Source organism: Antechinus flavipes, chromosome 2, assembly GCF_016432865.1.
Source record: "Antechinus flavipes isolate AdamAnt ecotype Samford, QLD, Australia chromosome 2, AdamAnt_v2, whole genome shotgun sequence".
Lineage (NCBI taxonomy): Eukaryota > Metazoa > Chordata > Mammalia > Dasyuromorphia > Dasyuridae > Antechinus > Antechinus flavipes.
Genome location: NC_067399.1, coordinates 157,960,224 through 157,987,726, shown reverse-complemented (window position 1 = coordinate 157,987,726; position 27,503 = coordinate 157,960,224). Strand labels below are relative to the sequence as shown.

Sequence of the window (27,503 nt, the reverse complement as noted above, 5' to 3'; positions counted from 1 at the left end):
TCTAGCCTATGTGAAATATCTCTCACAATCTTTCAATAGCATTTCTCATTAAGCTACATTTCATTAGAACATGTGAACAAAGCTGGTGTCATGATAATGAGTTCCTAACAGTAAAAAAATTCATCAAAGTAACCATAGAAGAAAAAGAAAAGAGAAAGTCTTTGTATCTGCTAAGTGCAACTATTAGCATCGAATACCTGAGAATCAAGGCCTAGATGGTTGATTTCATTTTCCTAAATTACTAGATGTATAATTTAAGTCACATTTATATTTGGGGTATCCACAGACCCTATTAGAAGATTCCCAAAAAATTCTTCAAGGAAAAGTATTCATGGGCCAAATAAATAGTACCATAAATCACAATTGGTTCTCAATAGGGGCATTTCCTCCATGGATGGATATGACTGCAGTTTGTTGCATAAAACACATTCATGTTTTTGCCTTCTAGAGAGAGAGGACAGATGGCAGGAAAGATCAAGAAATAGCACTGGTCTTCACTCATATTTCATGGAGGAGCCTGCAGCTGTTAGCTGTTAAGGGTTCTGACTCTTTTTAGGCCCCTACTAAAGCAACAAGGACCCTTGCACCTTACAACAGCTTGCTTGAATAATTTATCAAGCCTGAATGTACCAGACTGAATATAGACATCAACTGTTTATTCAAGCTTGGAAAACTGCTAGCATTAATTAAATTAAATTAATCAAATAAGTGGATGGGTAGAAAAGTTAAGTATAAAAACAAGTATTTTGTTGAAAGATAAGAGTACTACAACTTAGTTGAAATGAGAACACTTCCTGCTTCTTTACAATATAAAGTTACCTATTTGTCATCTCAATCACAATTTAAATTTCTTTTGATGAAAATAATGAAATAGCAAAATTACTTATGTGTTCCTTTAGGATTTTCAAAAAAACATAACAGGAATACCAGAGTTGCTAACCTCAAAAGGCTGTCATATTAGAATATTTGCAGACTATCTTGAGATATTTTATTCTTCATCCAAAATACTAATCCTATACCTAGAATACATTTAAGTCCTTTGTATTGTCTTAAGCCTTTACATTCCTATCACCTGAATTTAAATTTCTATGAAATCTTTCACTGAATAATAAAATATTCAGGACTTCTGTTCCAAAGTATCTCTCCCTAATTCATTTATTTTAGTCAACCAAAAATCAATATGACCATGTGCAGTTTGTTCAACACTTTAGTGAATCATATTTTGAACTATTGTTTTTGCATTTTGTAGGAGAAATCTGTATGCTATAACTCTAATAATTCTGTTTGTCTAGTAAGTGCAGCAAATACAGAAAAAAACAAGATAAAAGGTTTTTATACTAGAGAGTTTCCAGCAGAATAATTTCAAAATTTTAAATTATTGGAACATAAATGAATGTCCTACTTCTGTGTTAAAAGTACTTGTCTACTTTGTGAGATATTTTATACAGACTCTTCACTAAATTATCTTAGTCCCTGTTGCTAGGTAACATTGTTTGCTTCAGAGCATCAGAGAAATCAGGGGTCAAAGAGAGCAATTCTGTATTATTATCATTTGAGTTACACTAATAAGGTTTTTATTGTATGTCTTGGATTTCCTTCCCCCCCCCCCTTTTTTCCTAGGGAATGTCATCATCTATGGGAATACAATTGACGTTTACACCACTATCGAAACCCTCTTATATCTTGGAATTAATGGTGATAGGATACACATGGTACAGCCTCCACTCAATTCTAATATTACTTGCATTAACAACTATGAGGTGGAAAATGCCATTGAGGAAGCTTTGCTGGAAGCCAACGTGTCTCTTTATTCTGAGGCTATTCTTGCACAATGGAATGATGGTGAAGACCCTGATCCCATAACATGTGCTTCCTTCACTACACCAACAAAACCTTTTAAAATACAGTGTACCGTAAGTAGTTATCTCTGCAGTATTTGTCTTAACACTAGGATTGCAACCAGTCTGAAAGTCTGATTTGTATGGACACAATGAAAGGGTTTGATTTTTGTTAGGTTTTTGTAAAGGATTTTCTTTAACTGTTTATTAACTATTCACTTTTTTTTAATACTTTGCATCTGTTTTATAACCTACCTTTAAATAAAACTTTTGTTTTGCCCAATTTCCTCCTTTCTGCTTCAGAGTTCTATATTCACCTTCAGGAGGTAAAGAGAAGGGAAACAAACAAACAAACAAACACTTTCTTGATGCTTTTGTTAAGCAAACTGTTAAAGGACTTCTTTTCATGAGTTTATAATAGCCTGACTTTAAGCCTACAAGTTCAAAAGTTGTACAGAGCTAACATCCAGAACTTTAGCAGAAACTAGACAGGAGGGATACACAGTAAGTCAGGGCACTTTTAAGGAGCAGCCTTCTCTTCCATCCACAATCAGATACCCACAGTAATCAGGAAAGGCAAATCAGGAAGGACAAATGGGATTTGAAGAAGTGATTGAGAAGGGTTTCTGATATGTGATCTACCAGATTAGTAAATTTAGTGGATGACCACAGCCATTTTACACCCCCAAGGAGTCCATCAAAAATTAGTGATAGCAACAACTAGGAAGAAATTTCTAACTTGGGAAGCAGTCATCATGACACAGAACACTAGAATAGATTTTGATACCCAAGAACTATAGCTATGAATGGAACTGTTCTACTGATGATGGATTGATGCTATCTATGTTGTCTTCCTACCTAAGTCTGTCACCAATGTTGTGTACTATAAATGTGTATTGCTCTACTTCACTGAAGAAGAAAAAAGACTGTAGGGTAACTTTTCTTCATTCTGGCTTTTTAGAAAAAAGGAAATATTCTTAGAGGGATTATTATTAGACCAAAAAAATATGCTTCCTCTCTGGAGGCAAAGGAAAATTGAATCCCTAGGAAGACACTGACTAGTGAAATAGCTCGATACATAAGGAAATGAAAGCAAAGAAAATCTGTACAAAGCTCTACTTTTAGAAGGTGAATCTGGACCTTAGGAAGTAGCAACCTCATTCTATCTTCTATGGAACAATAAGGAAAATTTATTGATGCTGGTAGATACAATGAATCCTTTTACTAGCCCCAGGGGAAAATGGTGTATGGAGGTAGTTGGGTCTCTTGCTGAGGAATACTGAGGTGCATGGCTGATTATGGGGAATATGCTATTATTTTCAGGTGTGCTGCCCATATGACAAGAGCTGACAGTAACCAATGGTTGGGTTGTAGACACCAGAGATGTCATTGCAGTATCAAAAAGAGCCAAGGGAGGGACAAATAGATTCCCTGTAGCCATATAGATTTGGTGGTATTTGGATCAACTGAAATATGACAATGGAAGATATAGCTTACTTAGAAGAAACAAATATAATAGAAGTAATGATACTTTGTGGCAATAAGACATAAATCTATGAAAATCCATGAATTGTGGGCAGAAGCATAATGAAGAGCATTAGATAAATAAAAGCAGAGAAAAACAGAAATGTTATTATTATGTGAATGGATTTACTAAGCATTGTTAAAAGAGAATTAAAGGCCTAAATAGTAATGAATAAAAAATTCCAGTTTTCAATTAATTATTTGTGCAGCTTTATTTGCCACCCTTTAATTTCATTTTTTCCCCCACTGGGTTACTATAGATAGTTTCATATAATGGACAAAAACTGGCCTTAAAACTGGAAGACCAAATGGTAAATCCTACCTCTGGTATATGGCTGTGTGACTCTGGACAAATCATGTAACTTCTCAGTTTTCAACAGTAGTTCCCATTCTACATGAACCCTATCAGTGTAGGTTTGAAGCAGAGGAAGATTGCTAGTAGAAAAGGAGAGGGTGAAATACTCTAATCTTCTAGTATCTCCTTGGTGTAGGTACCAAGCCAAATTGTTTTGGTTTTCCAAGTGAGAGAGGTGATTTCTAATCTATCCTAGATCCTAAATTCCTTTCCAGAGGCTCCCATATGGTCTGGAAAGCTCTGGGGAGGGAGATGTCCGGTTTTCTTCCAAGAGAGGAAGTCAACTTTCTTTTCTTTCCTTCTTTTTCTCTCTTTTTTCTTTCTTCTTCTATCCCTCTCTTTTTTTTTTCCTTTTTTTCTTTCATGCCTCTGAGTTTGTGCATCAAATCAAGTTTTTGTTGATTACTAAGCAAGCAGTTCTCTCTGTTAAATTTTGTGAAATGTTCCTTCTTTGTTGAGTATGAAAAACTTTGTATTGGAGCATAATTGTGACTTTAGTCTGCACATGTAGGACTGTATGACATCACACCACATAGACTGTTTAGAAACTTTCTTCTGTATTGCACTGGGTAAACAAGCAAAAGGACAATGCTTTTGGCTCCCAAATCATTAATAAAAATATCCAACAAAGCTGGGTAAATCATGTAGTTAGAATTTATTTGGTATTTTTAAGGCTTGCAAAACATTTTACAAATATGATCTCTTTTTATCATAAAAACACCATTATTTTTAAACATTTTACAGATGAGGAAACTGAGATAGTATCAGGTGCCTTGACCAAGGTCACAGAGTTAGTGACTTTAGATCCAAGATGCTGGGGCTGGGCTGGACCCCCAACATCACTTCTGAATGTCATTCTTGCTCCTTGGGGCATTGATGCCTCCTGACTCTGGAGCCTAGACTCTAGAATTCAAGGACTTGGGGACATCCTCTTGACCTTTCATCTTCACAAGATTAGAAGCTCCTGTATCTTCCACCTCCAAGGTAAAGAGAACATGTCCAGCTATAAGGCCCTTTCTCAGAACCACAGACCTCAGCTCAGAGAAGAGCTCATGACCTCCCTCCTCAGCACTGTCTGTCTTACTAGGACTCGAGGAGTGAAAGAGTTATACCAATGAAGAGATTAGCTATAAGGGACTGAACCAGTTCCAGAGAACTGGTTGTGTAAGGTCCACATCTCCTCCAAAGCTCTGCTCTTACACATCATCGCAACCCTCCTGGGAGCAGGCTTCCCAGCCTTTCCATTGCCAGGAACTTAACACTCACTGAGCAAGCTGATGGGGTCTGGGCACACATCAATTTTTGGTTAACTCTTCCCTGATTTGAAAATTTTGCCATCACTGGCATGTAGGCAGGGTTGTTTTTGAACAAGTGTCTCCATCTCCGATTCATCCTGGATCTCTGGGGAGCCATAAGCATTGTCCTTTCACTTGCTTCCCCACTTTGCTAAAACAGAAGAAAGTTTCCAAACAATCTACATGGTGTGACTTCATACAGTCCTACAGGTACAGCCTAAGTCACAATGTCCTAATACCCCAATACAAAGTTTTTCAGACTCAACATTTCACAACATTAAATGACATCAAATAGGAATCCCAAAATATCTAATGTAATCTGAGCCTGGATTAGTACAATTGAGAATTCAAAACAAGAGTAGTAATCCTATTTTTGCAGTATTTGATATTTGAACCAGGGAGAACACCAGGAATATAATCATCATTTCTGGGTACCACATTTTAAAAGAAAAATATTGTCAAGCTCAGGGGTAGGGGAGCACCTCTAGAGGAAGCTCTGAAAATCATATCATATGAGAAATGTTTGAAGCAACCATCAATATATAAAATAATATTTGTATAGCATTTTAAAACCTTTAAACACCACATAAATGCTAGCCATGAAGACGATGATGATAGTGGTAGCAATGGTAGTGATGATAATTATGATGATGGGGATGATACCTATAAAATAAGAGACTGAGAGAGAATCATTAAGGTATTCTTCAAGTAGCTGAAAAGTTATCATATGGAAGAGGGATGAGATTTGTTCTCTGTTGTTCCATAGAAACAATGGGCTTCTCACCTTTTTCATCTTCATCTCCTGGTTTCCTTCACGTTTCAGAAAAAATTCCATTTTCTCCAGAAGCCTTTTTTAATCCCTCCTTAATGCAATTGTTGTCCCTCTGTCTATTAACTCCAATTTATCCTGAATGTATCTTATATGTATATAGTCATTTGTATGTTGTCTTGCCCATTAGACTATGAGCCATTGTTTTTGCCTTTCTTTGTATCCCCAATACTTAGAGCAGTGCTTGGCACATAATAGAAAAAATTCTTGTTGACTGAATTCTCTTAACATAGGCTTTTATTAATGCCTTTTGTTTTTATGTTGCCCACATTTATTAATAGAAATTAATGCTAACATTTATTAACGAGTACCTTTTATGTACCCAGCCAGTGTGCTACACAAGTGTAGCAAATATTATTTTATTTTGATCTTCACAACAACTCTGAGAAGTGGGTACTATGATTATCTGAATTTTATAGTTGAGGAAACTGAAGCAAACAGGGACTAAGTGACTTGTCCAGAGTTATACAGTGATAGGTGTCTGAGGCCATCTGTGAACTTAAATCTTCCTCTGGGTCTCGGTCTCTATTCACTGTGTGGTCCAGTTTTTCCCTTCCTCTCTGTCACAAAAATATGAGAGTGAAAAACACATGATGGGTTTCAATAGGAAAAAAACAACACCCACATTTCTACAATGTGACCCTTTCTCCAAATATTAGTAATTTTCTGCAATTTTTTTCTCTAAGCCAAAGAGTATAAAATATCTTCAAGAGTTCTATGGCTTTGTGTGATCTAAAATATGAAAATATAAAATGAATTTGACTGAATACAAATGTGAATTTTCATTTTTAGGCCTTCTTCAGCTTTTATGAAAAGAATGTGGATTATGAGACTTTCAAAGCACTTAATGATTCATGTCTTGTCTATGATGGAAGACTTGTGATTGATACCACTTTTCACACAAATGATATAACCATCCGAGCTGCAGGTCCTCTCACCAAGTTCTCCAACAGATATTATGCAAATGAGTGGACACACAGTAGCTTCAGTTCAAAAGAAATTGGCTTCCAGCTTGCTGCTACCATGCTGAATCTCTTTGATCCAACTCTGGAGCCAGTAATTGAGCCACCAGGGGACCTGGATAGACTTATTCCTATATATAAAGGAGCTAAGATTAAAGGTTTGTAAAATGGTAGCTTACAAAATGTCAAGGGAGTTTGGCTCTGGCCAAGGTGAGTAATCAAGAGCTTGAATTGGGTGGGGTAGGTGAGGCAAATTCAAGAGCTGATTGGCCCCAGGCAGTTGGGTGGTGCAGGAGATAAAGGGCTATAGCTAGAAGCAGAAGGATCTGAGTTCAAATTCTACCTCAAATATTTATGATCCTGATGGGGCAAGTCACTTAACTCCTTTCTATCTCAGTTTCTTCAGCTATAAAACGGGGGTGATAATAGTACCTATCTTCCAAAATTGTTATTAAGTATCAAATAAGATAGCTGCAAAGTGCTTTGTAAAACTAACAAGTGCTATGTAAATACTAGTTTTTCTTATTATTATTTAGCCTCATGTCTGCCATGGCCTGGGCATTTCAGTCATGTCCCAACCTTCATGAGCTTATTTAACATTTTCTTGGCTAAAATATCCGAGCTTTGCAATTTTTTTCTTCAGTGGATCCATTTCGTCAAGCAGTAGGCGTGATTTGCCCAGGGTCTTCTGAGATTATCTTTGAATTCAGGTCTTCCTGACCCAGGCCCAGGGCTCTATCCACTGAGTTACCAGCTGCTTCAGGTACTCTCCCATTCTTCCTATGCACATATTTATACAAAGCTCTTCATTAGCCACTTCTCTTATTACTTGGCAAACCCACACTATCAAGATTCCTCTATAACTTCACTGCTTTTAACTCTTACCATATTTACCCCAGGGCTGTCCTTACTCCTTCATAGGGTAATAAAGATCAGTTGAAATAGGAAAAATGAAAATAATTGAAGGGCTAAACAAATAAAAGCCCTACAAAGTTCTATATAAATAAGTTATTGCTATTATTACCAAGAAACAGGATACATATCTTTCTTCATTTGTACCATAAAGAAAATACAGATATATTCCATTAACAATACTTTCTAAATGCAAAAATATTTTCATTCTACTAGGTGGTCTTCTTCCTGGACCGTATTATTACTTGCATGTTGCCAAACCAATGATTCCTACTCCCTTGGACGTACAAATTGCTCAAGCTGACTTTGTAAGTACTTTTACTGATTATTCCTTGGCTATACCACACACCATTTAATTTAAAGGAAATCAGCTTTATTAAAAAATTGTTTAAGATAGGTTTTTGGTTCATTGACAAGAAAAGTGACATTTATAGAAACACTGCAGACATATTATATTGAGTCTTATATAGCTAGAATGTAGAGCCTAGAAATCCCCAACAACATTCATAACCTCCTCAGATCTCTCTGGTGTGACTTTTGGCAAGTAGAAGCCACTGGGGATTATATCAAACAATAATTTATAATCCACTTGAGGTGAACATTAAATAGAGCCTAATAATAATCCCTATTTACTATGGCTCTGTTGTGATATATGGTTTTGTGCTATGTCATTGAGATGAGGCCCAGGGCATAATTTTCATGAAGATGAAAAACTATCATTATGTTAAAGCAGAACAAGTGAATGACATTAAAGTCAACATAATGACACATTCCACCAATTTAATAGCCTGAAAATTTGAGCAAATTAGGACCCAAAAAATATTGATTAGTTGAGTGCTTTTGAAAAATCTTACAGAGAAGATAAGTATAGATAAGTATCTTAATATATTTGTTAGGGCAATGTATAAAAATAGCAACAACCAAAAATGTTTAGGATAATCCAACAAACTCCATAAGCCCTGAATCAAATGCTGTCAATTAATCAACTGACAACATTGATATCAATCAACAAGGTATTTTTAAAGTTCCTACTATGTATATCCTTCTCTCTTACCTCGAAAATGAAATCAGTTGTCAAGTCCTTACAGTCCTACCCCCTTAATTCCCACTCCCTCTCCTTTTCTCTCTCTCTCTTCCTTTCTACCCCCCTCTCCCTCTCTTTTTTTCCTTCTCTTCTTCTTTCACTCCCTCTCCCTTCCTCCTATATCTCTCCCCCTCCCTCCCTTTCCCCCTCTCCCTCTCCCTCTTCCTCTGTCTTCCTCTCTCTCCTCTCCTCTCTTTCTTTCTCTCCTCCCACTCCTTCTCTCTCTCTCTCCCCCACCTCTCTCCCTATCCCTCTCCCCACAACCATATTTTATCTTTATTCTAGTAGCAGCTCAGTGGCACAGTGAATATAAAAGCACTAGGTCTGGAATCAGGAAGGTCTGAATTTAAATCTCATCATCAGACACTTTAGGCAAGTCACTTAACCTTGCCTCAATTTCCTCAACTGTAAAATGGAGACAATAATAGAGCCTCCTGTCTTGTAGGATCTGCGAGAACCAAATAAGATAATTTTTTAAGTGCCTGGCATTTAGCAAACCCTATTCACACACGTAGTCACCTTAATTAAGACCCTCAACACCCCTCACTTGGACTATTACCATCCTTAATTGGCCTCTTTGCCTCAAGCCTTTTCTAACTCCAGTACATGACTCAGCTACCAAAGTAATAATTCTAAAGCATGGGTCTAATCTTGCTGCTCTCCTGATCAATAGATTCCAGTGGCTCCCTGTTGCCTAAGGGATAAAATACATGCTTCTTCCTCTGGCATTTAAATTCCTTTATTGCCTAACTCCCACCTACATGTCCAGGCTTATTACACATTAGTTACCTTCACACACACTACAATGCATGCAAACTTGCCTATTTACCATCCCCTCCACCACATTCATCATTTAGATCCATGATGTTGCACAGTCTATCTCATAGGAAGCACGGGAGGAAATGAAGACCTTGTGAAATCAGGAAATGCACAGGGAAGCAAGTCTTGAAGAGAGCTGGAAATGAGGAGAACAATTCAGGTCTAGGGGACAAACATGCTATGCTAGGGAACAGCAAATAAAAGGTCATCCTTGTCTCCTTGTCGTAGATGTCCTTTCAGTTCTTAAAAGGCTGATCTTGCCATCTGGAGAGTGGGGGAATTGTACTGAATGATCTATAAATCCTGTTTAACTCTTAAAACTTCCAATTCTCTGCTTCATCTAGAAGTCTTTGTGTAAAATTTCACAGATTCTGGCCACTGATATGCAAACCATTGTCTGTCGTGATTAGAAGAGCCAAAAAAATAGATAATGAGAATTGTAGTACAAATGAAACACACATAAATTATTTTGTCTAGCATTTGAATATGAACTCTGGTTTTAATTGAATGTTTTGCCAGGTGGGCCTCCTTTTAATTAGTGAAAAAGATCTCCCCAGATTTTTCTATTTTATTCTCTGAGTAAAAATGTAGACTCATTCCATGGCATCCTTTTGGCACTGGCTACATTTGTGTAAAATTGCTGCCAAGATGATGAGGGTATCTCCTAAAGACAGCCAGTTGACCAACTGTACAGTATATTGAATAGTGTAATCTTAGATCTACTTTATTACTAATTTCATTAAAATATGCAATCCACAAAAATTTTACTAGACTTTTTACAAGACCACTTAAATATGATATATGACTAAATAGTTTAATAATTTATGAACTCTTTGTGAGATAACATGATAAAAGAAAGAAAAGGATCCCCCAAATAGCCTACATAATGAACTAATTTACAAATTCTAGTCCACATGCTTGGTTGGCTTCAGCATCATGGAATGTGTCACAACAAATTCTGCCTTGGATACCATTAAATTTAAAATTGGACCATCATCATGATTAAGGAGGCTGAAATTATTTTTAATATCAAATCTTGTATATAGTAGTGCTTAACTTCAATTGATTAATTTAGACCTTTTGGCAAAACTAGAGAAACTGTAGAAAAAAATAAGAATATTTTTCTTAACTAGAACAAAACATTTAAACCAATACTTCATCAAAATCTTGGATTTTAGTTCATTTATTCATTCAACAAACTTTTTTTTGAGACTGGGTATCCCTACCTTGTATAGTCAGGAAATACAGTGGCCATTCATAGACCCAGTCATATTATGAATTGGCACAAGAGCTCTGACCTAGTCCATTTCTGACCTGGGGTGATTTTCCTAAAAGGAAGCCCAATAGCCCCTTGCTTTTCCCACTTATTAGTTCCACACTTAGTGTGAATACCTAATAAATTCACACTCAATGTGAACTCAAGCCATCAACCAATCTCAGTCTCCCTTTAGCAACGATTGTTGGTAAATGTCATCAAATTCAACTTTTAAAAAGAACTACCATGTTCCAGGAGCTGACCCTATGGGCAAGGAACATAGTTACAAACTATTTAAAGCAGGGAAAAGCATACAGAAACCAGAAGGAAATGGAAAACTCAAAGATTTCCTCAGGATCTCTTCATCAAATAAAGTAGGAAAGGACTTTATATAACCAGTTCATCAAATGCTTTTAAACCATACAAAATGGAACTCACTCTTTCCCTCCTAAACCTTTCCCCTCTTCTATCTTCCCTATTACAATAGAGGGCAACACCATCTCCCCAGTCCACCAGGCTTGCAGTCATCCTAGATTTCTCACAAACCCTCCTCTCCCCCCATCCAATCTGTTACCAAAGCCTGCTGGTTCCATCTTTGCAACGTCTCTTCAGTACTCCCTCTTCTCTCCTTTCACACCACAGCATGGAGCAGACCCTTATCTGGATTATTACCATGGTCTACTGGTGGGCTAGTCCACCTCAAGTCTCTGCACTTCAGTCTATCCTCCAATCAGCCACCAAAGTGATTTTCCTAAAACAGCAGTCCAACTGTGTCATCATCTACTCTATAAACTCTGTGGCTCCCTAGTTACCTTCAAGATCAAATGCATTAGCATTCAAAGCCCTTCCTGATCTCGCCAGCCTTACACCTCCTGTCCCCACCTCAAACTGACACAGGGACACTGATTTTCTTGCTATTATTTTATGAACAAGACACTCCATTTCTCTAGCTGTCCTCCATGGCTAGAATCTCTCCTTCCTCTCTGCTTCCTGCCTTCTCTGGCTTCTTTCTTGGTCCAAGTAAAATTCCATCTTCCACGGAGAGACTTTCAGAAGCCTTGTTAATTCTAGTGCTTTCCTCTGATTATTTCCTATTTCTTCTGTGTGTTGCTTGTTTATACAATGCTCTAGATTATAAGCTCTTGAGGTCAGGGACTTTTACCTTCCAGTACCCCATTGTTTAAAATAGTACCTAGTACATAGTAGATGCTTAATAAATGCTCATTTATTAATGGATGAATGCTGCTATGAGAGAACAGTTTCTGGGTTTCACTCCCTATTAAAGTTTGGTCTCAGATCTTTTAAAAACCTCTTTATAAATCCTGAACACATTACAGCTTTAGCTATGACTCCCTGTGTTGGACTTCTGTATGCAAAAAAAAAAAAAAAAAAAAAAATTACACCAAATTTCTTAACTGAAAAGGGTACCATTGAAATCCTAAAGTTAGAAAGAAGGCCCAGCCATTGACCCTAAACCTATTCAAACAGTTTCAGGATTGTGATTTAGAATATAAGGAATTTGATAACATGGAATTAAATTGAAGTACAAGTCAATCCAAATGCAAAACAAAACAAGTATCCCAACTCCCATGCAAACTAAACTAAAACTAAAACATAATTAAACTAAACTAAACTAAACATAATTAACTAAATAAACTAAACTAAAAATAATTAAAACATAATTAAAATATATTTTTAAAGTACTTTTGGTTAGGTTTCCCCTTTTTTTCTAAAAAGAATTATGTAAAATTTAGGATGATGTGGGTAAAATCTTGAAAGAAATATTTGCCTCTCATAACTGAACAAATCTAGCTAAATATATTAGGTTTGTGGTATTCTGGTAACACAGACTGGCCTGTAACCTAGCAACTAATTAAAAAATATAATACAGTGTAACTACAGCTTTAAAGGTCCCTGAGAAACATTTAGCCATTAGGTTGCAATATGGGATTTCTGATACACTGTTATCTTCTGTTTGTCCAATCAATACCAAGTGCTATTAATAGAAACAGCAATAATAAAACATGTACTCTCTTCCTAGTTGAAATATACTCTAGGAAAAGTCCTCATAGCTTAGGTGTTTTTTGAAAATATTATTTCTGTTTTCCCCCACCCAGGGTTTACAAATAATAACAGGCAAAGCAAAAACAGGAGATTACTTTAGAATTCACATTAATAAATATCAAATGGTGGAAACTATTACCTGCCTTTCTAGAAAACCATTTCCTACCTCCAACTACATCGCTTTGTTTGGACAGCATGAGCAAGTCCTTAACAACCTGTGCTCTCGTCACATGGAAGGTTTGATTACGGATCTTTATAGGTAAGATAGACCTTTCATTGTTTTTGCATTAGGGTGCTTCCTTTTCTTTTTTCTTTTTCTTTTTTTGGTAAGAATCAGTATTTAAAGCCTGTGATGATTATTTTTATTGGTAAAATGTGAGATTTCTGTTATCAGCAATAAAATACTTTGACCGTTGAGAATTGTTGCCTGTACTATTGGTCCTACTTCTCCTATATCCCTACTTAGACAAGCCTGTCCATATATGCATGCACACATATACATACAATGTGTACTTCTATATGCATATGTAACAAATAGTTAATATGTATAAACAAACTCACATATATCCAAAGAATTATCTTGAAAGCAGTTACAAGTTCTTTAATGACAAGCAGCCAACTTTATAAGAATATTGTTTTCTCAATTTTTTCTCATAATCTTGTCTAAGAAAAGTAAAAGTAAGGTATATCAGATAGCTAGAGGAAGAGAAATAAACAAAACTAACAATATTAAGATTTCAAAGAGATAATCCTTCTATCATATCTAAATTCTTAATGAATTGAAAAACTATTTTGGACCCAATGGTTGAAGGATGATGAAAAAAAATGTGCTGATTTGCATATTAATTCTATTGGATAAGTGAGCAAGAAAGGTGATTTTAGGCTTATGGTAAATCCATAGTTCCAAGGTAGCATATCAGAGTATAATACAGAATAAGTCTTTGCATGAGTGACAACCTAGTTATAAATTGATTCTTCCTTAGTGGACAAAGGCAGTAACCCGCCATATCTCTACTATGGGATAAAACCGACTACTTCCTTATCAATTGTCAGGGAGCCAGTTGATTTTCTTAGCTATATGATCTCATGAAACAGATTAGGTTCTCTCCTGCTAACCTGCCTGGATCTTCACCATTATTTAGAATTCTTTATATGAGTACCTGAAATGGCAGTATATAGAGAGCATCCTGTATAGGTTACTATGATTTGGCAAAGATATTGTTCATTGAGTTTGCTAATAATTTTTTAAAATTATTTTTCAATGATTTGTTTTTATTTCACTTTATTTCAAGATATATCCATCTTCCTTCCCCTCCCCACTAATTTTTCCTTTGTAACAAAATTTTTTAAAATGAAAATTAAAAAGTCAGCAAAGCCAATCCATCCACATATCATCCACATTTTAGAGAATATACAATATTATGAACCCATCTCTGCAATGAAGGAAGATACATTTTCTTTACTTTTCTCCAGAACTAAGCAGTATCATTAAAAGTATAGCTTGTTAATAGTTCTAAAGATATTTAGGAATTTCCATTGATATAAATGGATTAAGAAATACTACTTAAAAATTAAGTTGATGTTCAGAAACATCAAGCTTAATGAAAACTACGTTGTTATAAAAGAAAAGGAAACTATACTATTACAAAATGGTCTTTGTAAGGACAAGCAAAAAGCACTATCAAACATCCAATGTTTGCTGATTGTCTACCATATGCTCAAAACTGTTCTAGGCACCAAGAGGATACAAAAAAATAGATGGGATCTCTATCCTAAAGAAGTTTATAATATTGTTGGAGCTACATAACTTACATATATGAAACAATCACAAGATATTTAATATCAACATTAATTTTATATTTCATATAAGCAATAATTATGTGTTAAGTTGTTGGAATCCTTACTAACTACTAACTAATTAGAGTTGATCTAATCTTACAAGAAGATGTTTTGGGCAGAACCTGAAACAAGGTACTAAGTAGAACTAATTAATACAAGGCTTGTGTTCACACCTTTACTCATTGGAGTTCAATGAGTTCACACCTCCCTTGAAGCTCTTTGGGAGCATAAATAGAGCTTCAATGGGCCAGTCAAGGAAGTTCTTCAGAGGAAGAAGCTACAAGTCGAGATTTCACCGGAATGACATAAAGAGTGGTGCTGGCTCTGGAGGCTGAAGAAAGCAGAGGCAGAAGCAAAGGACAAAGTGGCAAGAGCTCCTGGAACCAAGCAGAGAGATAGGCCTCTAAGCTAACCGGGCTATATTGGAGATAATAAAAGATCTGAACTTTTATCACCTGGCTGCGTTTTGAGAAGAAAAAGCTCACCACATTTTGGTGCCCGAACAGGGACCGATTCAGATCCATCTGAACTAGATCACAACATTAAGTTATAGAATATATCCCTTTATTGGCTGAAGGAATTCAGAGGAGAGAGAGATAAGGAAAGGTTAGGGCGATCAAGAATGCTGCTTATAAGAGGTAGCTTTTGACTTGGGCCATGAAGCATGAACAGAATTTGGGTAAAGGGAAAGCAGTATAGGTAAGAGAGAAAAAAAGTGTGCAATTATAAAAGTGGAATCCACAATATATTTGTAGAACTGGATTTTCTCTGGTCTGACTAGGATAGAGTACATTGGATATGAATGACAAATAAGGACAGTCATATAGAAAAGGAACTATGTCTGTTTGGATCCAGAGAATAGAATTAAGGGAATGAATTGGTAGAATTTAATTTGGCATTAGCTTCTGAACAGTGAAAGCTATTGAATGGAATGGGTTCGCTTAAGGAATAGTGAATTCTTCAATATTCAAAGTCTTCAAATGAGTTTCCCATCATTGGACAACTACACACAAGGGCTATTTTAAGAGAACGTTTTCAATTTAGTCATGGGGTGGTCTAAAGTATGATGACCGCATATTTAAAATCAGCCAGAGTCAGGAATTCAGGTTAAGGGAAAAATCTTCAATCTTTATTGAAGTGAAGAGGTGAAAAAAGATTGCGATAGCAACATGGGCAGCTGCGACAGGAAGCCGGCTAGCAGAGAGACACCTGAGCTGAAAAGCCTTCGCAATCGCAAAATGCCCCCAGTCTCTCCTTCCCCTTCCCTTTCCACTCCCCTGCCTCCACCCACCAAAATCGTCATTTCCTATACAACACATCAGGACTTGCACAAAGAGTAGGCAGGGGCCATTCTTTCTCCAAGCTTATATATTAATAGAGTATGGTCCAATTACTATTTAGCCTCATGTGCTTGGGACCTCAGTGCATCAACTCAAGCCTCAGCCCATTACATCTCCCGCTTTCTTTTGTTTTAGAACACAGGTGATCATGCCATCCCTGACTCCTCAGGGAGGTCAGAGCCCCCAAGGGGAGGTGATCATGCCCTCCCTGACTTCTCAGGAAGGGAGGTGAAAGCACTAAAAAGGAGATAATCACACCCTCCCTGACACCTCAGGAAGGGAAATGAAAAGCACCAAAGGGAAGTGGGGGTTGTTAGCGGGTTTCTGGGCTGAAGGGTCTTATTATGCACAAACCCATCAGCATGGGAGATATTACACAAACACATAGCAATAACGCAGAGGCTACTAGTGATGACTCTCCCCACAGTCAGTGCAGGCTTGATGTGGTGTAACAAACATGAATTGTACACGCAAGTAACGGTATAACAAACAATATAAATCAAAATGGTGTTGAAAAGATTGCCAGAAGTCCTAGAAGGAGAGTATGTAAACAGCAGTCACACATACACCTCTTCAGCAGCCAAGAGATAGTCCAAAACCAATCTATTGTCCATTGCTTCACATATCAGGGAATCCAATGATCCCCCCAAGTTTCTGAAGTCCTAGAAAAGTCTTTTTATGTGTTAGGGAATCCAATGATTCCAGCAGATTTTGAAGTCCTGTAACAGTCTTATCATTTCTCAGAAAATCCAATGATTCCTGAGGGCTTTCAAGTCTTATGTCTCAAAGAATCCGATGATTCCTGAGGGATTTCAAGTCCTACAACAATCTAATGTCTCAGAGAATCCAATGATTTCTGAGGGTTTTGAAGTCCAATGATTTTCTATGTCCATGAGTCAAACGCCATAACTGCCACGCTCTTTCAATGGTGAGCACAATCAGCAACAGAACCACCCGATGTTTCTTGGGTCTTCTCCTTCGTTTCAAGGGTCTGCTCTGTCTCTCTGTGATGGACAAGGCGAATACGGCTCATTGGCACCCATCTGATTCTTTCTCCACCCATAGAGATACAAGCAAACCCTCTCCCCCAAGCAGTTAGCCTATCTGGTCCCTTCCATTCACCACTTTCTGGGTCTCTCCACATCACCTAGCGATTATCTAAAGATAGTGGAGCTGCTCGCATTGGACATTGCCCTTCCGGTGGGTTATAAAACCTGTCTGCCGGAGCCAGTGCATCTTTGTCAAAAATCAAGAAGTTAATAGTATAAAGGGTTACCTGTGGCTCCCTCTTTCTTTTGTTTTTGGAGGAGCGTCTTAATGTCTCTGTTTCTCCTCTCTACTGTTGCCTGTCCTTGAGGATTAAAGGGTATGCCAGTGGTGTGTAAAATGTTATACTGTGCACAAAAGTGTGCAAAATGTTTGGAGGTGTATGCAGGACCATTGTCTGTTTTTATTGCTTGTGGCACACCCATAATGGCAAATGCTTGCATGAGGAATTCAGTGACCACTCGGGTTGTCTCTTTTGCTGCTGGTATGGCAAAAGTGAATACTGAAAAGGTGTCTACCACAACATGGATAAAAGACAGACAACCAAAAGATTTATAATGGGTCACATCCATTTGCCAGATTTCATTGGGTCTCAAACCACGAGGGTTCTTCCCTGGAGGCAGTGTAGGAGCGTGGAAAGGAAGGCAAGCTGTACAGCTTATTACTATGCTCCTAGCTTCCTCTTTTGTTATCCCAAATTGTAAATGCAAAGCTCGAGCAGCCTGATGGTATTTAGAATGGGATTCCTGGGCCTCCTAAAATAAAGATATACTGGCTAATATAGTTAAAAGGCTATCTGTAATGGGCTGAGGCTCAAGTTGATGCACTGAGGTCCCAAGCATGTGAGGCTAAATAGTAATTGGACCACACTCTATTAATATATAAGCTTGGAGAAAGAATGGCCCCTGTCCACTCTTTGTGCAAGTCCTGATGTGTTGTATAGGAAATGACGATTTTGGTGGGTGGAGGCAGGGGAGTGGAAAAGGAAGGGGAAGGAGAGACTGCTGGTTGGCATTTTGACTTAGCTGCTCTCATTGCCATTGCGACAGCTGTTCAGCTCAGATCTTCCTCTGCTAGCTGGCTTCCTGTCGCAGCTGCCCATATTGCTATCGCAATTCTTTTTCACCTCTTCACTTCAATAAAGATTGAAGATTTTTCCCTTAACCTGAATTCCTGACTCTGGCTGATTTTAAATACATGTTCATCACATTTGGTGCCCAACGTGGGGCTGTTTTTCATTCCCTGTGGCAAAACTGTCCATTTATATCTTTTATAAGGCTCAGCTAAGTTAACACTGGGCACTGAAAAGGCAAATCTTTTCATATCCTCCTTATCCAGAGGGATAGAATAGAAACAGTTCTTAATATCTATGACCCAAAGAGGCTACTCTCTAGGCAATTGAGTAGGAGATGAAAGTCCAGGCTGAAGAGTTCCCATAGTTTCCATCTGTTCATTCACTTTTCTTAAATCAGTGAGCATCCTCCATTTTCCCGATTTCTTTTTTACAAGGAACACTGGGGAATTCCAAGGACTTAGAGAAGGTTGTAAATGCCTTTGTTCAAGCTGCTCCTGTATTATATCTAATAAGGCCTGAATTTTATCGCTACCTAAGGGCCACTGTTCTATCCACACTGGTGTATCAGTTTTCCATTGGATAGGAATAGGTGAAAGTGTTGGCAGGCCTTCAACAGTAGCCCTGCTTAAAAAACCGAAGTATTCATTTTTAACCTTAATTGTTGTAATTGTAATTGTCTCTTCCCCACAGATTGATGGGGATTTTTTTCAACTATAAAAGGAGCAAAAACTCCTGTTTTGCCTTCAAAAGTCCATCTCATAGGGGCAGCACTAACTTCAGCTGCTATTGATCCTCCTACTCCAGACATATAGGTGTCTGCTTTAATCTTTGGCCAGTGACTGGGCCAATTGGCATCTCTAATGACTGTATGATCTGCATCTGTGTCTACCAATCCTTCCAATGGTAGGCCATTTATATAGATCGTGAGCATAGGTCGGTCAGCTGTTACAGCTGCTGTCCAGTATATTCCTAGATTTTGTGGTCTGGAGTCAGAATCTGGGTGACTATCACCAGGTTGCTTATTAGGATTCTGTTTGAATAAACCTGATGCTACTACTTCTCCTGGGTGATGTCACACATTGTCTACCTGTATTAGTGACTGGGATATTATCTATACATTCCCCAGTTTCCCACATCAGTGTGCGGATGGACACTGTTTTGTATGTATAAAAAGGAGATGAAAATGGTCAAGCCTACTGTGCCTGGAAGTAGGGGATCCATAGCCTGGAGAGGAACAGATTTCACCTCTCCAGGGGGTATCTCAGTTGTCCCAGCTGCATATAGCTCTATTCTCCCCAATTGTAATTCCCTTCTGCCATCAGGTTGCTTCCTGGCTGGTTGACTGTGTAATCCCCTTCTCCCATCATATGGCTTTCTGGCTGATTGGTCATGTCTGGGTACTGGACTTCTAGGCACTCTCTGGGTGCACCATTGGCTGCCATCATGCCCCAAGTGTTTTTTGCCTTGGGCCCTGGGGTTGGGCCCCTCATCCCGTTTCCCTGAATCTGTCTACATTCTGAGGCCCAATGGAAGCCTCTGTTGCATTTTGAACATGGGATATTGGGTCTTGTTCTCCCACCTTGTTTTCCCATTCTATCTCTATACCAACATTGAGCTTTCAGATGCCCTACTTTTCCACACTGAAAGCATCTACGAGTCTCTCTGGAAGTCCCTTGCCAAGAGGGATTCTGTCTTCCCATGTTTGGATTTTGGGAAGTTTGCATCATAGCCTGGCTATAAAAGGCATCTGTGCCCACTGTGGCACAGCGTCTTATGATCTCCTCTAAAGGAGCATCCTTGTGCAGTCCTAGTATAATTCTTCTGCAAACCTCATTAGCATTTTCCTTAGCAAGTTGCCTTATCAAAATGTCTGTTACTGCATTTTCCCCATTTGTTCTTGTGATAGCTGTCTGCAAACGTCCCACAAAGTCAGCAAAGGGTTCATTTGGCCCTTGTGTTAGTTTTGTGAAGACCCCACCCTTGTCATCTTGATTGCAGAGAGAAGCCCACGCTTTGATAACATTAGCAGCAATTTGCTCATATGCTGCTATGGAATAATTGATCTGTACTGCGACGTCTGCATAAGGACCTACACCTGTTAGTAGGTCACAGGTGATTGCAGCATGAACTCCACTTTGACTGTTTTGTTGGGCTTGTATCCTACAGAGCTCACTATATTCAGAAAGCCACAAGTAGTTTTGTCCAGGTTCTAGGCATATCTTTGCTATAGATTTCCAGTCATTAGGGGTCAAGATTTCAAAAGCCAAATTCTGTAATAACATCTTAACATAAGCTGATGTAGTCCCATAAAGAGTGCAAGCTTTTTTCAGGTCTTTGAGGATTTCTATATCAAAAGGAGCGTATCTTCTACTTTCTTGACCTGAAAAATTAAACTGTTGAATTACAGGGAAAATGTGGTGTTGAAATTCCGATACATTTCTCCCTTCTTCTTTGGCCTTAATTAGTCCCTTTTGCAATTTAGTCATAGGAGCAGCTGGATGCAGGGGGGAGGTGCTGGATGCTGGGGGGGAGGTGCTGATGCTGTTACTGGCCCCCTCCCCACTACCTCTCCTCTCTCCATCCCTGAGGATGGAGTTGATGGAGGAGAGTCAATTACCTGCTCCTTAGATGGGGCTGAAGCTGCCTCAGATTCACCCTGCCCTTGAGCCTTAAGTGAGCTTAAGTCTCCATGCTCTGTGGGGATATGGCCATTAATCTGTTCTTTGTCTTCCTCCTTTATCTCAGGCTTCTCCATTTGGCTATTCCTAGAGTTTTTTCCTTTTCTCCTAGAACTTATACGGTATCTTAAGGCCTACTGTATTATATTGTATAAATATAATGCCTCAATGGAAATTGAATGAGGACCGTTTTCATTGTAATATGTAATATGCGGAGAGCTGTTGACCAACCAATGCCCAATTATCTGGAGAGATTTGTTCTTCCTCTAAGAACCAAGAGGAGGTGCGTTTTAATGTGCCCAGAAGTTTGGCTGCCTGTTCCCAAGTTATAAGTAGCCCTTGATCTTTTATCAGCTTAAGCAGGCTTTCTATAGTACCACTCCTGGGTGGGGGTGTGGGTGGGGGGGTTGGGGTAGGGGATGGAGAATCTTTAGCTAGGATCTGTCCCATTTCAGCCAAAAAAGGTTACTAGTTTGGTCTATTATACTTACCTAAGTTCCTGGTCACTGGAGACTTCTTCAGTGAAAGTAGGGTCCTTGGTTCCCACGCTTGGGCACCAAATGTGATGACTGCGTATTTAAAATCAGCTGGAGTCAGGAATTCAGGTTAAGGGAAAAATCTTCAATCTTTATTGAAGTGGAGAAGGATGTGATAGCAATATGGGCAGCTGCACCAGGAAGCCAGCTAGCAGAGGGGGATTGGAGGTCAAGAACAGTGGCGATAGCAATGCAAACAGCTGTGACAAGACGCCAGCCAGCAGTCTCTCCTTCTGCTTCCCTTTCCACTCCCCTGCCTCCACCTACCAAAATCGTCATTTCCTATACAACACATCAGGACTTGCACAAAGAGTGGGCAGGGCCATTCTTTCTCCAAGCTTATATATTAATAGAGTATGGTCCGATTACTATTTAGCCTCATGTGCTTGGGACCTCAGTGCATCAACTCAAGCCTCAGCCCATTAACTAAAAAATCCCTTAAGTCCTTCCCAACTCTTGAGAATATTAGGGAGTTACAAATGCAAATCAGATTATGAATGACCTTCAAAGCCAACAGAGATGTATTTATGGTTAAAAAAGGAAAACAAATTTAGATTTGTAAATGAGGGAACTATATGATTAAAAGACTGATTACTGTAAATAACTCAGTAATAAGCAACAATAAACTGTAGGGCAAAAGCCAAGAGTCATAGTCTATGTTTGCCACTCTCATTGGGGACTTCCTCCCAGGAACATCCATTTAAGGTAGTACCTAACCCAGCCATGCTCACTCTTCTGCTAGCTTTTCTCTAGACTCTCCAGATATCTTCCCAAACAAGTACCTTCCTCCTCCTCCCTTTTCATATCTCTTTTATGTGTTGTCTTCCCTCATTAGAATGTAAGCTCCATGAGGATAGAAACCATCTTCCTTTTTGTTTGTATTTGTGTTTTCAAGACCTAGCATAGCTCCTGTACATTCTAAGTGCTTATTAAATCCTTTTTCTATCCATCTAGCATAACATGTGAGATATCTGATTTGGTAAAGAGCTGGCATAAGGCAGAGGCACTATAAATAAAGAAATTATATAAAATTTAGGGACTATTTAAAATGTAGATTGAAAGAAAGTGAGAGGTATAAGACCACTTTGAACTTCTGAACTTGAGTGAATGGGACAGGTTATATAATATATCATTAACTGAAACATAAAAATCAAGTTAAATCAACAAGCACTTATGAAATATTTACTACTTAAAGGCAACCAGGTGGTTGGTGATGGGCCTGGAGTCAGAAAGTCTTGAGTTCAAATCCAGCCTCAGATACTTACTAAGTGGGTGACCCTGGGCAAGTCATTCAATCCCTTTCCTTCAGTATCCTCATCTATAGAATGAGGGTAATAACAGCTTCTATCTTTTAGGATTGTCATGAGGATCAAATGAAATAATAATTGTAAAGCACAGTGCCTAGTACATAGTAAGTACTATATAAATGTTAGTTATTTGTGTTGTTGTTATATGCTACTATGCTAAATGTATACCCTGGGATACAAAGAAAAACAAAAAAACGCACTTTCTATCCCAAAGAAGAGCCCATTTGGGAAAGTAATGTTCAGCTCCATTTTAGACATATTGAATTTGAAATTATGGCAAGCTATTCAATTAGAATTGTTGATTAGGCAGATGGACAAACAGGACTGGAGCCAGAGTCAATTGGGATAGAAATCATAGAGACAGCATAGAGAAAATTGTTGAAGTCAGGAGAGCAAATGAGCAAGAAAAAGGGTAAAATCATGGAAAGCAGAGAGCCAAAGAGTTGGCTTGGGAGGAATGCTCACGGTAGGAGGCAAGAACAGCACAGGAAACAGCAGTATTTGTAGAGGTACAAAAACCAAGAGATTGGTCTCTTAATAAGATAACTAAACTAAACATAGTTCATTTTGCTTCAGTTTTCTCTTCTAAGCATAATGATTTGAAAATCATTATTAAAACAGAAGAGAAGTAAGAAGATGATTTAGAGTATACCTGGTTTCTTTTGAACTTGAGTAACTAAATCAGAAATATGTAATTCTAGTTTATTAGAATGTGATATGATTTTTAAACTGTACTTGTTCATCTTTGAAATATCTTAGAGACCAGGTAAGGCCAAATATCATTTTGTTTTCAAAAAAAATTTCCCTCTTTTGTAAATAGAGATAATATCCACTATATCTACTTCACAGGGTTTTGGGGAGACTATATGATAGTGAGTATTTTGCAGTTATTTTTCAGAGGATATTTTGTGGATGAAGATATTGAAGCACAAAGGAATTAATACTTTTCTTTCCCTGTTTTGTCTCACTCTGATTTAGGTATTAAGATTATATCTATACCATATAAAGAGATCAGAAGGAAGGTTTCTTTTTCAAAAGCAATTGAATGGAATGGAATGATATTAATACCAGAACAAGTGGTTCCCAGCCCAATGGTCTTTCTGTTATCTATTAGTCTATTTTTGAAAAGCTATTCTTAATCTTGATTACTAAAAGAAAGGAAGAAATAGCCTTGATTACAATATACAAATTGTTAGAATAATTTCTTAATGTTGAGTATTGTCAAGCTTCAAGTCAACAAGTAATAATAATAATAATAATAAATAGCTCACATTCATATAGTGTTTACCATGTACCCAGATACTATACTAAGTACTTTACAAATAATAGTATTTCATTTGATCCTCACAACAATCTTTGAAAGTATTATTATTATTATTATTACCCCCATTTTATGGATGAGGAAACTGAGGCAAATAAGAATCAAGTGACTTACTTAGAGTCAGATAGTAAGTGTCTTAAACTGAATTTTTACTATGGCGTCCAACATGTACTAGTTTTTGTGGGAAATGTATTTAACAAGGAACTGGCCAATAAGAAAGCATGGGGCATGCATGGGAGATTCATGTGTATTTGTGGTGAGACTGCTTCTGTAATTAAGTGATTGAATTAAATGGAAGGACCCGGCTCTGCATTTCAGAACATAGGTATTCCATGGCTGTTTGTTTCTGTGGCATATATATTGGAATTCTTACAAAGTGTTAAGTCATTAGAGTTGATAGAGACAATAATTATCTAATTTAGCATGGTTCAGTATGATTGATCTGATCCTACGAGGAGATGTTATAGGCTAGAACTTGAAACAAGGTACTAAGTGGAATTGAGGAGACAGTGGTTAAATCTAGTTTAGCATTGATTTAATCCTACAATAAATAATGGTTTCCCAGTGATATAATGATTGGTGTGTACTCAGTGAACAGCATATAAGCAAGAAGCTCTCAGGGCCAAAGAGCTCTCTGGGAGATTGAGAGCCAGGAGTGAGTGGAGGGGATAGTTGTGAAGATTCAGAACCAAGATTCAGAGGGAGCTGGAGGAGACAAAGGACAAGCTACAAGAGCTCTTGGAACTAAGGAAGGAGAGAGGCCTCTAAGAAAGCTAACCAGGCCCAAAAAGAGAAAGACTTGGAAGGAGAAAATAAACATTTGGATTTTATCAGCTGGCTGTATTTGAGGTGATTATTTCTCTGAACTGAAATTAAGGCTGCCTCCAGAAAACCTTCCCAAGAAACGTGTTCCCAGAGAGAACGATCATAATACAAAAAAAAAAACACCACAATATTGCAATATGATTTTTTTAAAAAGTATTTAATGTTTCCATGCAGCTACATGATTCTGCTTAGGCAGTTTCATTGTTCTATTTTAATTGAATACTTTCTGCTTGTGGGTTCAGTATTTCATTCTTGAGGATTTTCCTTCCTTCTTGAATTGACCTGCACTGCAAAATACTATTCTACCAGTAAGATGCATATATCCTTTTTTTCTCTGAATCCAGTGAAATCCACTCTTTCAAGTCTGGGTTAAATGTTAGATCATGCTTACTTCTCTTCTCATATAGCATGAACTCTATGATGGAATGGTCAGTTAGTCACTTGGTTCCCATTGTTTTGTTTGTTTCATTAAATTTTATTCTGTTTTCAAAAGAAAATTCAATCTTCTCTTCCACTTCTTTCTTACACCTATTAAGAAAGCAAGAAACACAAAACCCTGTTACAAGCATATATAATCAAGTAAAATAAAAACTCTCATTGACTATGTTTAAAATATATGTATATATTACATACATAGATACAGACATTTGTGTATTTACAGTCTGTGCCCATGGCCTCTCTGTCAGGAAGTGAACAATATGTTTCATTATGAGTCCTTAGAAATTGTGGCTGGTTATTGTGTAAAAGTTCTTAAGAACATGTGCATATACTCATAATACATACGTATACATGTATATATACATATACATGTACCATACACACATCTGTGCACATGTATACATTTTTCAAAATCAACATCTGCCTTCTCATTCTCCTACCTCACCCTAACTGATGCATAAGAAAAAACAAAACTTATCACACACATGTAGAACAATCAAAACAAATTTCTCCAAAACAATTCTCCATGTATATATATACATATATGTATGTGTACTACACACATTTACACCTTCTTTTTTAGAAGCAGAAACTAGATTTTTTGGCTCATTCTACTGTGTATCTATTGTTCTGTCTAGTTTTAACTCTATGGAACAAGATACCTTATCCTGAGTTCCCCCTGCCTCCTTCTGTGTATTGTCTTCTGCCATTAGTTCTAAGCTCCTTGAGGACAAGGACTGTCTCTCTTTTTATTAAGAGCAAAACACAGTATCTGACATATAGTAGGCAATGTATTGAACTGGATTGAAGATACATACATACATATATATATATATGTATATGGAGACAGATAGATTTGTCTCATTGTGAATTCTAAGTCCTTAACCTTTTGACCAAAAGGTAGGTAGCATATTTCATTATTACTCCTCTAGAATTCTGATTGAAGATTTCTTGAAATATATTCCCTAGACTTTTTTGTTGTTGTTGTTCATGGACTTCAGAGAGTCCAATGATTTTTAATTATTTTCTCCTTGATCTATTTTTCAAATCAGTTGTATTTGCTATGAGATACCTTACATTTTCATCTATTTTTTCAGACTTTTTACTTTTTGACTATTTTCTGTTGCTTCATGGAGTTATTAACTTATGTTTTATCTATTCATATTTTCAGGGAGTTTGTTGCTTAGACAAGGTTTCATACCCTTTTCCCCCCCTAAGCTGTTAATTCTTTTTTCAAGTTCTTTTTTTTTAATAGTTTTCATTTCATTTTGAATTTTTCCCTTTAGTATTCTCATCTCATAGCAATTTTAAAAAATCTTTTTAAGTTCTTGCTTCATCTCTTCTAAAAATTCTAGTGACAAAATGAGCTCACGATTTGAATGGCATAATTTATTAAAAATGAACAGAATGGTATAGTAACACTTCAGGAATTTAAATAGAAAAATACAGTAGGAACATTTGGGGGAAACAGAAACAATATTATCATAGAGCCATATTTTAGATTATCAGACAAAGGTCTGAAATTCAGTCACAAACCCAAAATAAAGGCACAACACTGTAGTGATAGTAACCAATGACTTGGATATCTATAAAAATGCAGAAAATGTGGGTAGCAAATAAATGCTAGTTGAATCAACATGCTAAACAATGTATATGCACACATAAATATGCATATACACATACATGCAGGCATGAATACATATATCCACATATATATGCTCATATATAAAATACAATGGAACAAATTTGACATTGGAGATATCACTGAATTCATCTAAAAATCCTTTCCTTTCCTCCATCTACTAGAATACTGTATTTTTTATTTTAAATTAATTTGTGTTTTGTCTTTTTTTTTAAGTCACATGTATACTTCTTCCCCTCCCAATAAGCCTTATTAACCTGATTTTTTTTTTTTTTTGGTGAAATAATTGGGATTAAGTGACTTGCTCAGGGTTACACAAGCTAGTGAATGTTGTATGTGAGGTGAAATTTGAACTAGGATCCTCCTGACTCCAGGGCTGGTGTTCTATCCATTGCTCCATCTAGCTGTCCCCTAGAGCTATCTCTATTACAAAGAATAAAAGAGAAAAAAAAAATAGTAAAGCAAAAGCAACCAGCCCATCAACCAGGTCACCAAAATCTTCACAAGCTTAATAAATG

The 27,503-nt window shown here is 37.3% G+C and overlaps 1 protein-coding gene and 1 pseudogene across 1 annotated transcript in view; both read left to right on the top strand.

Moving 5' to 3' along the window:
- The window catches only part of CFAP61 (cilia and flagella associated protein 61), a 344,569-nt gene that overhangs the window by 242,652 nt on the left and 74,414 nt on the right, over positions 1-27,503 (top strand). Inside the window, exons 21-24 of the mRNA XM_051975854.1 lie at positions 1,621-1,913; positions 6,634-6,961; positions 7,932-8,023; positions 12,991-13,196. Coding sequence (XP_051831814.1) covers positions 1,621-1,913; positions 6,634-6,961; positions 7,932-8,023; positions 12,991-13,196 — 919 coding nt within the window. The remainder of the gene's footprint in view (positions 1-1,620; positions 1,914-6,633; positions 6,962-7,931; positions 8,024-12,990; positions 13,197-27,503) is intronic.
- Positions 15,946-27,503, top strand: part of LOC127552272 (pleckstrin homology domain-containing family A member 3-like) — a 36,444-nt pseudogene continuing 24,886 nt past the window's right edge.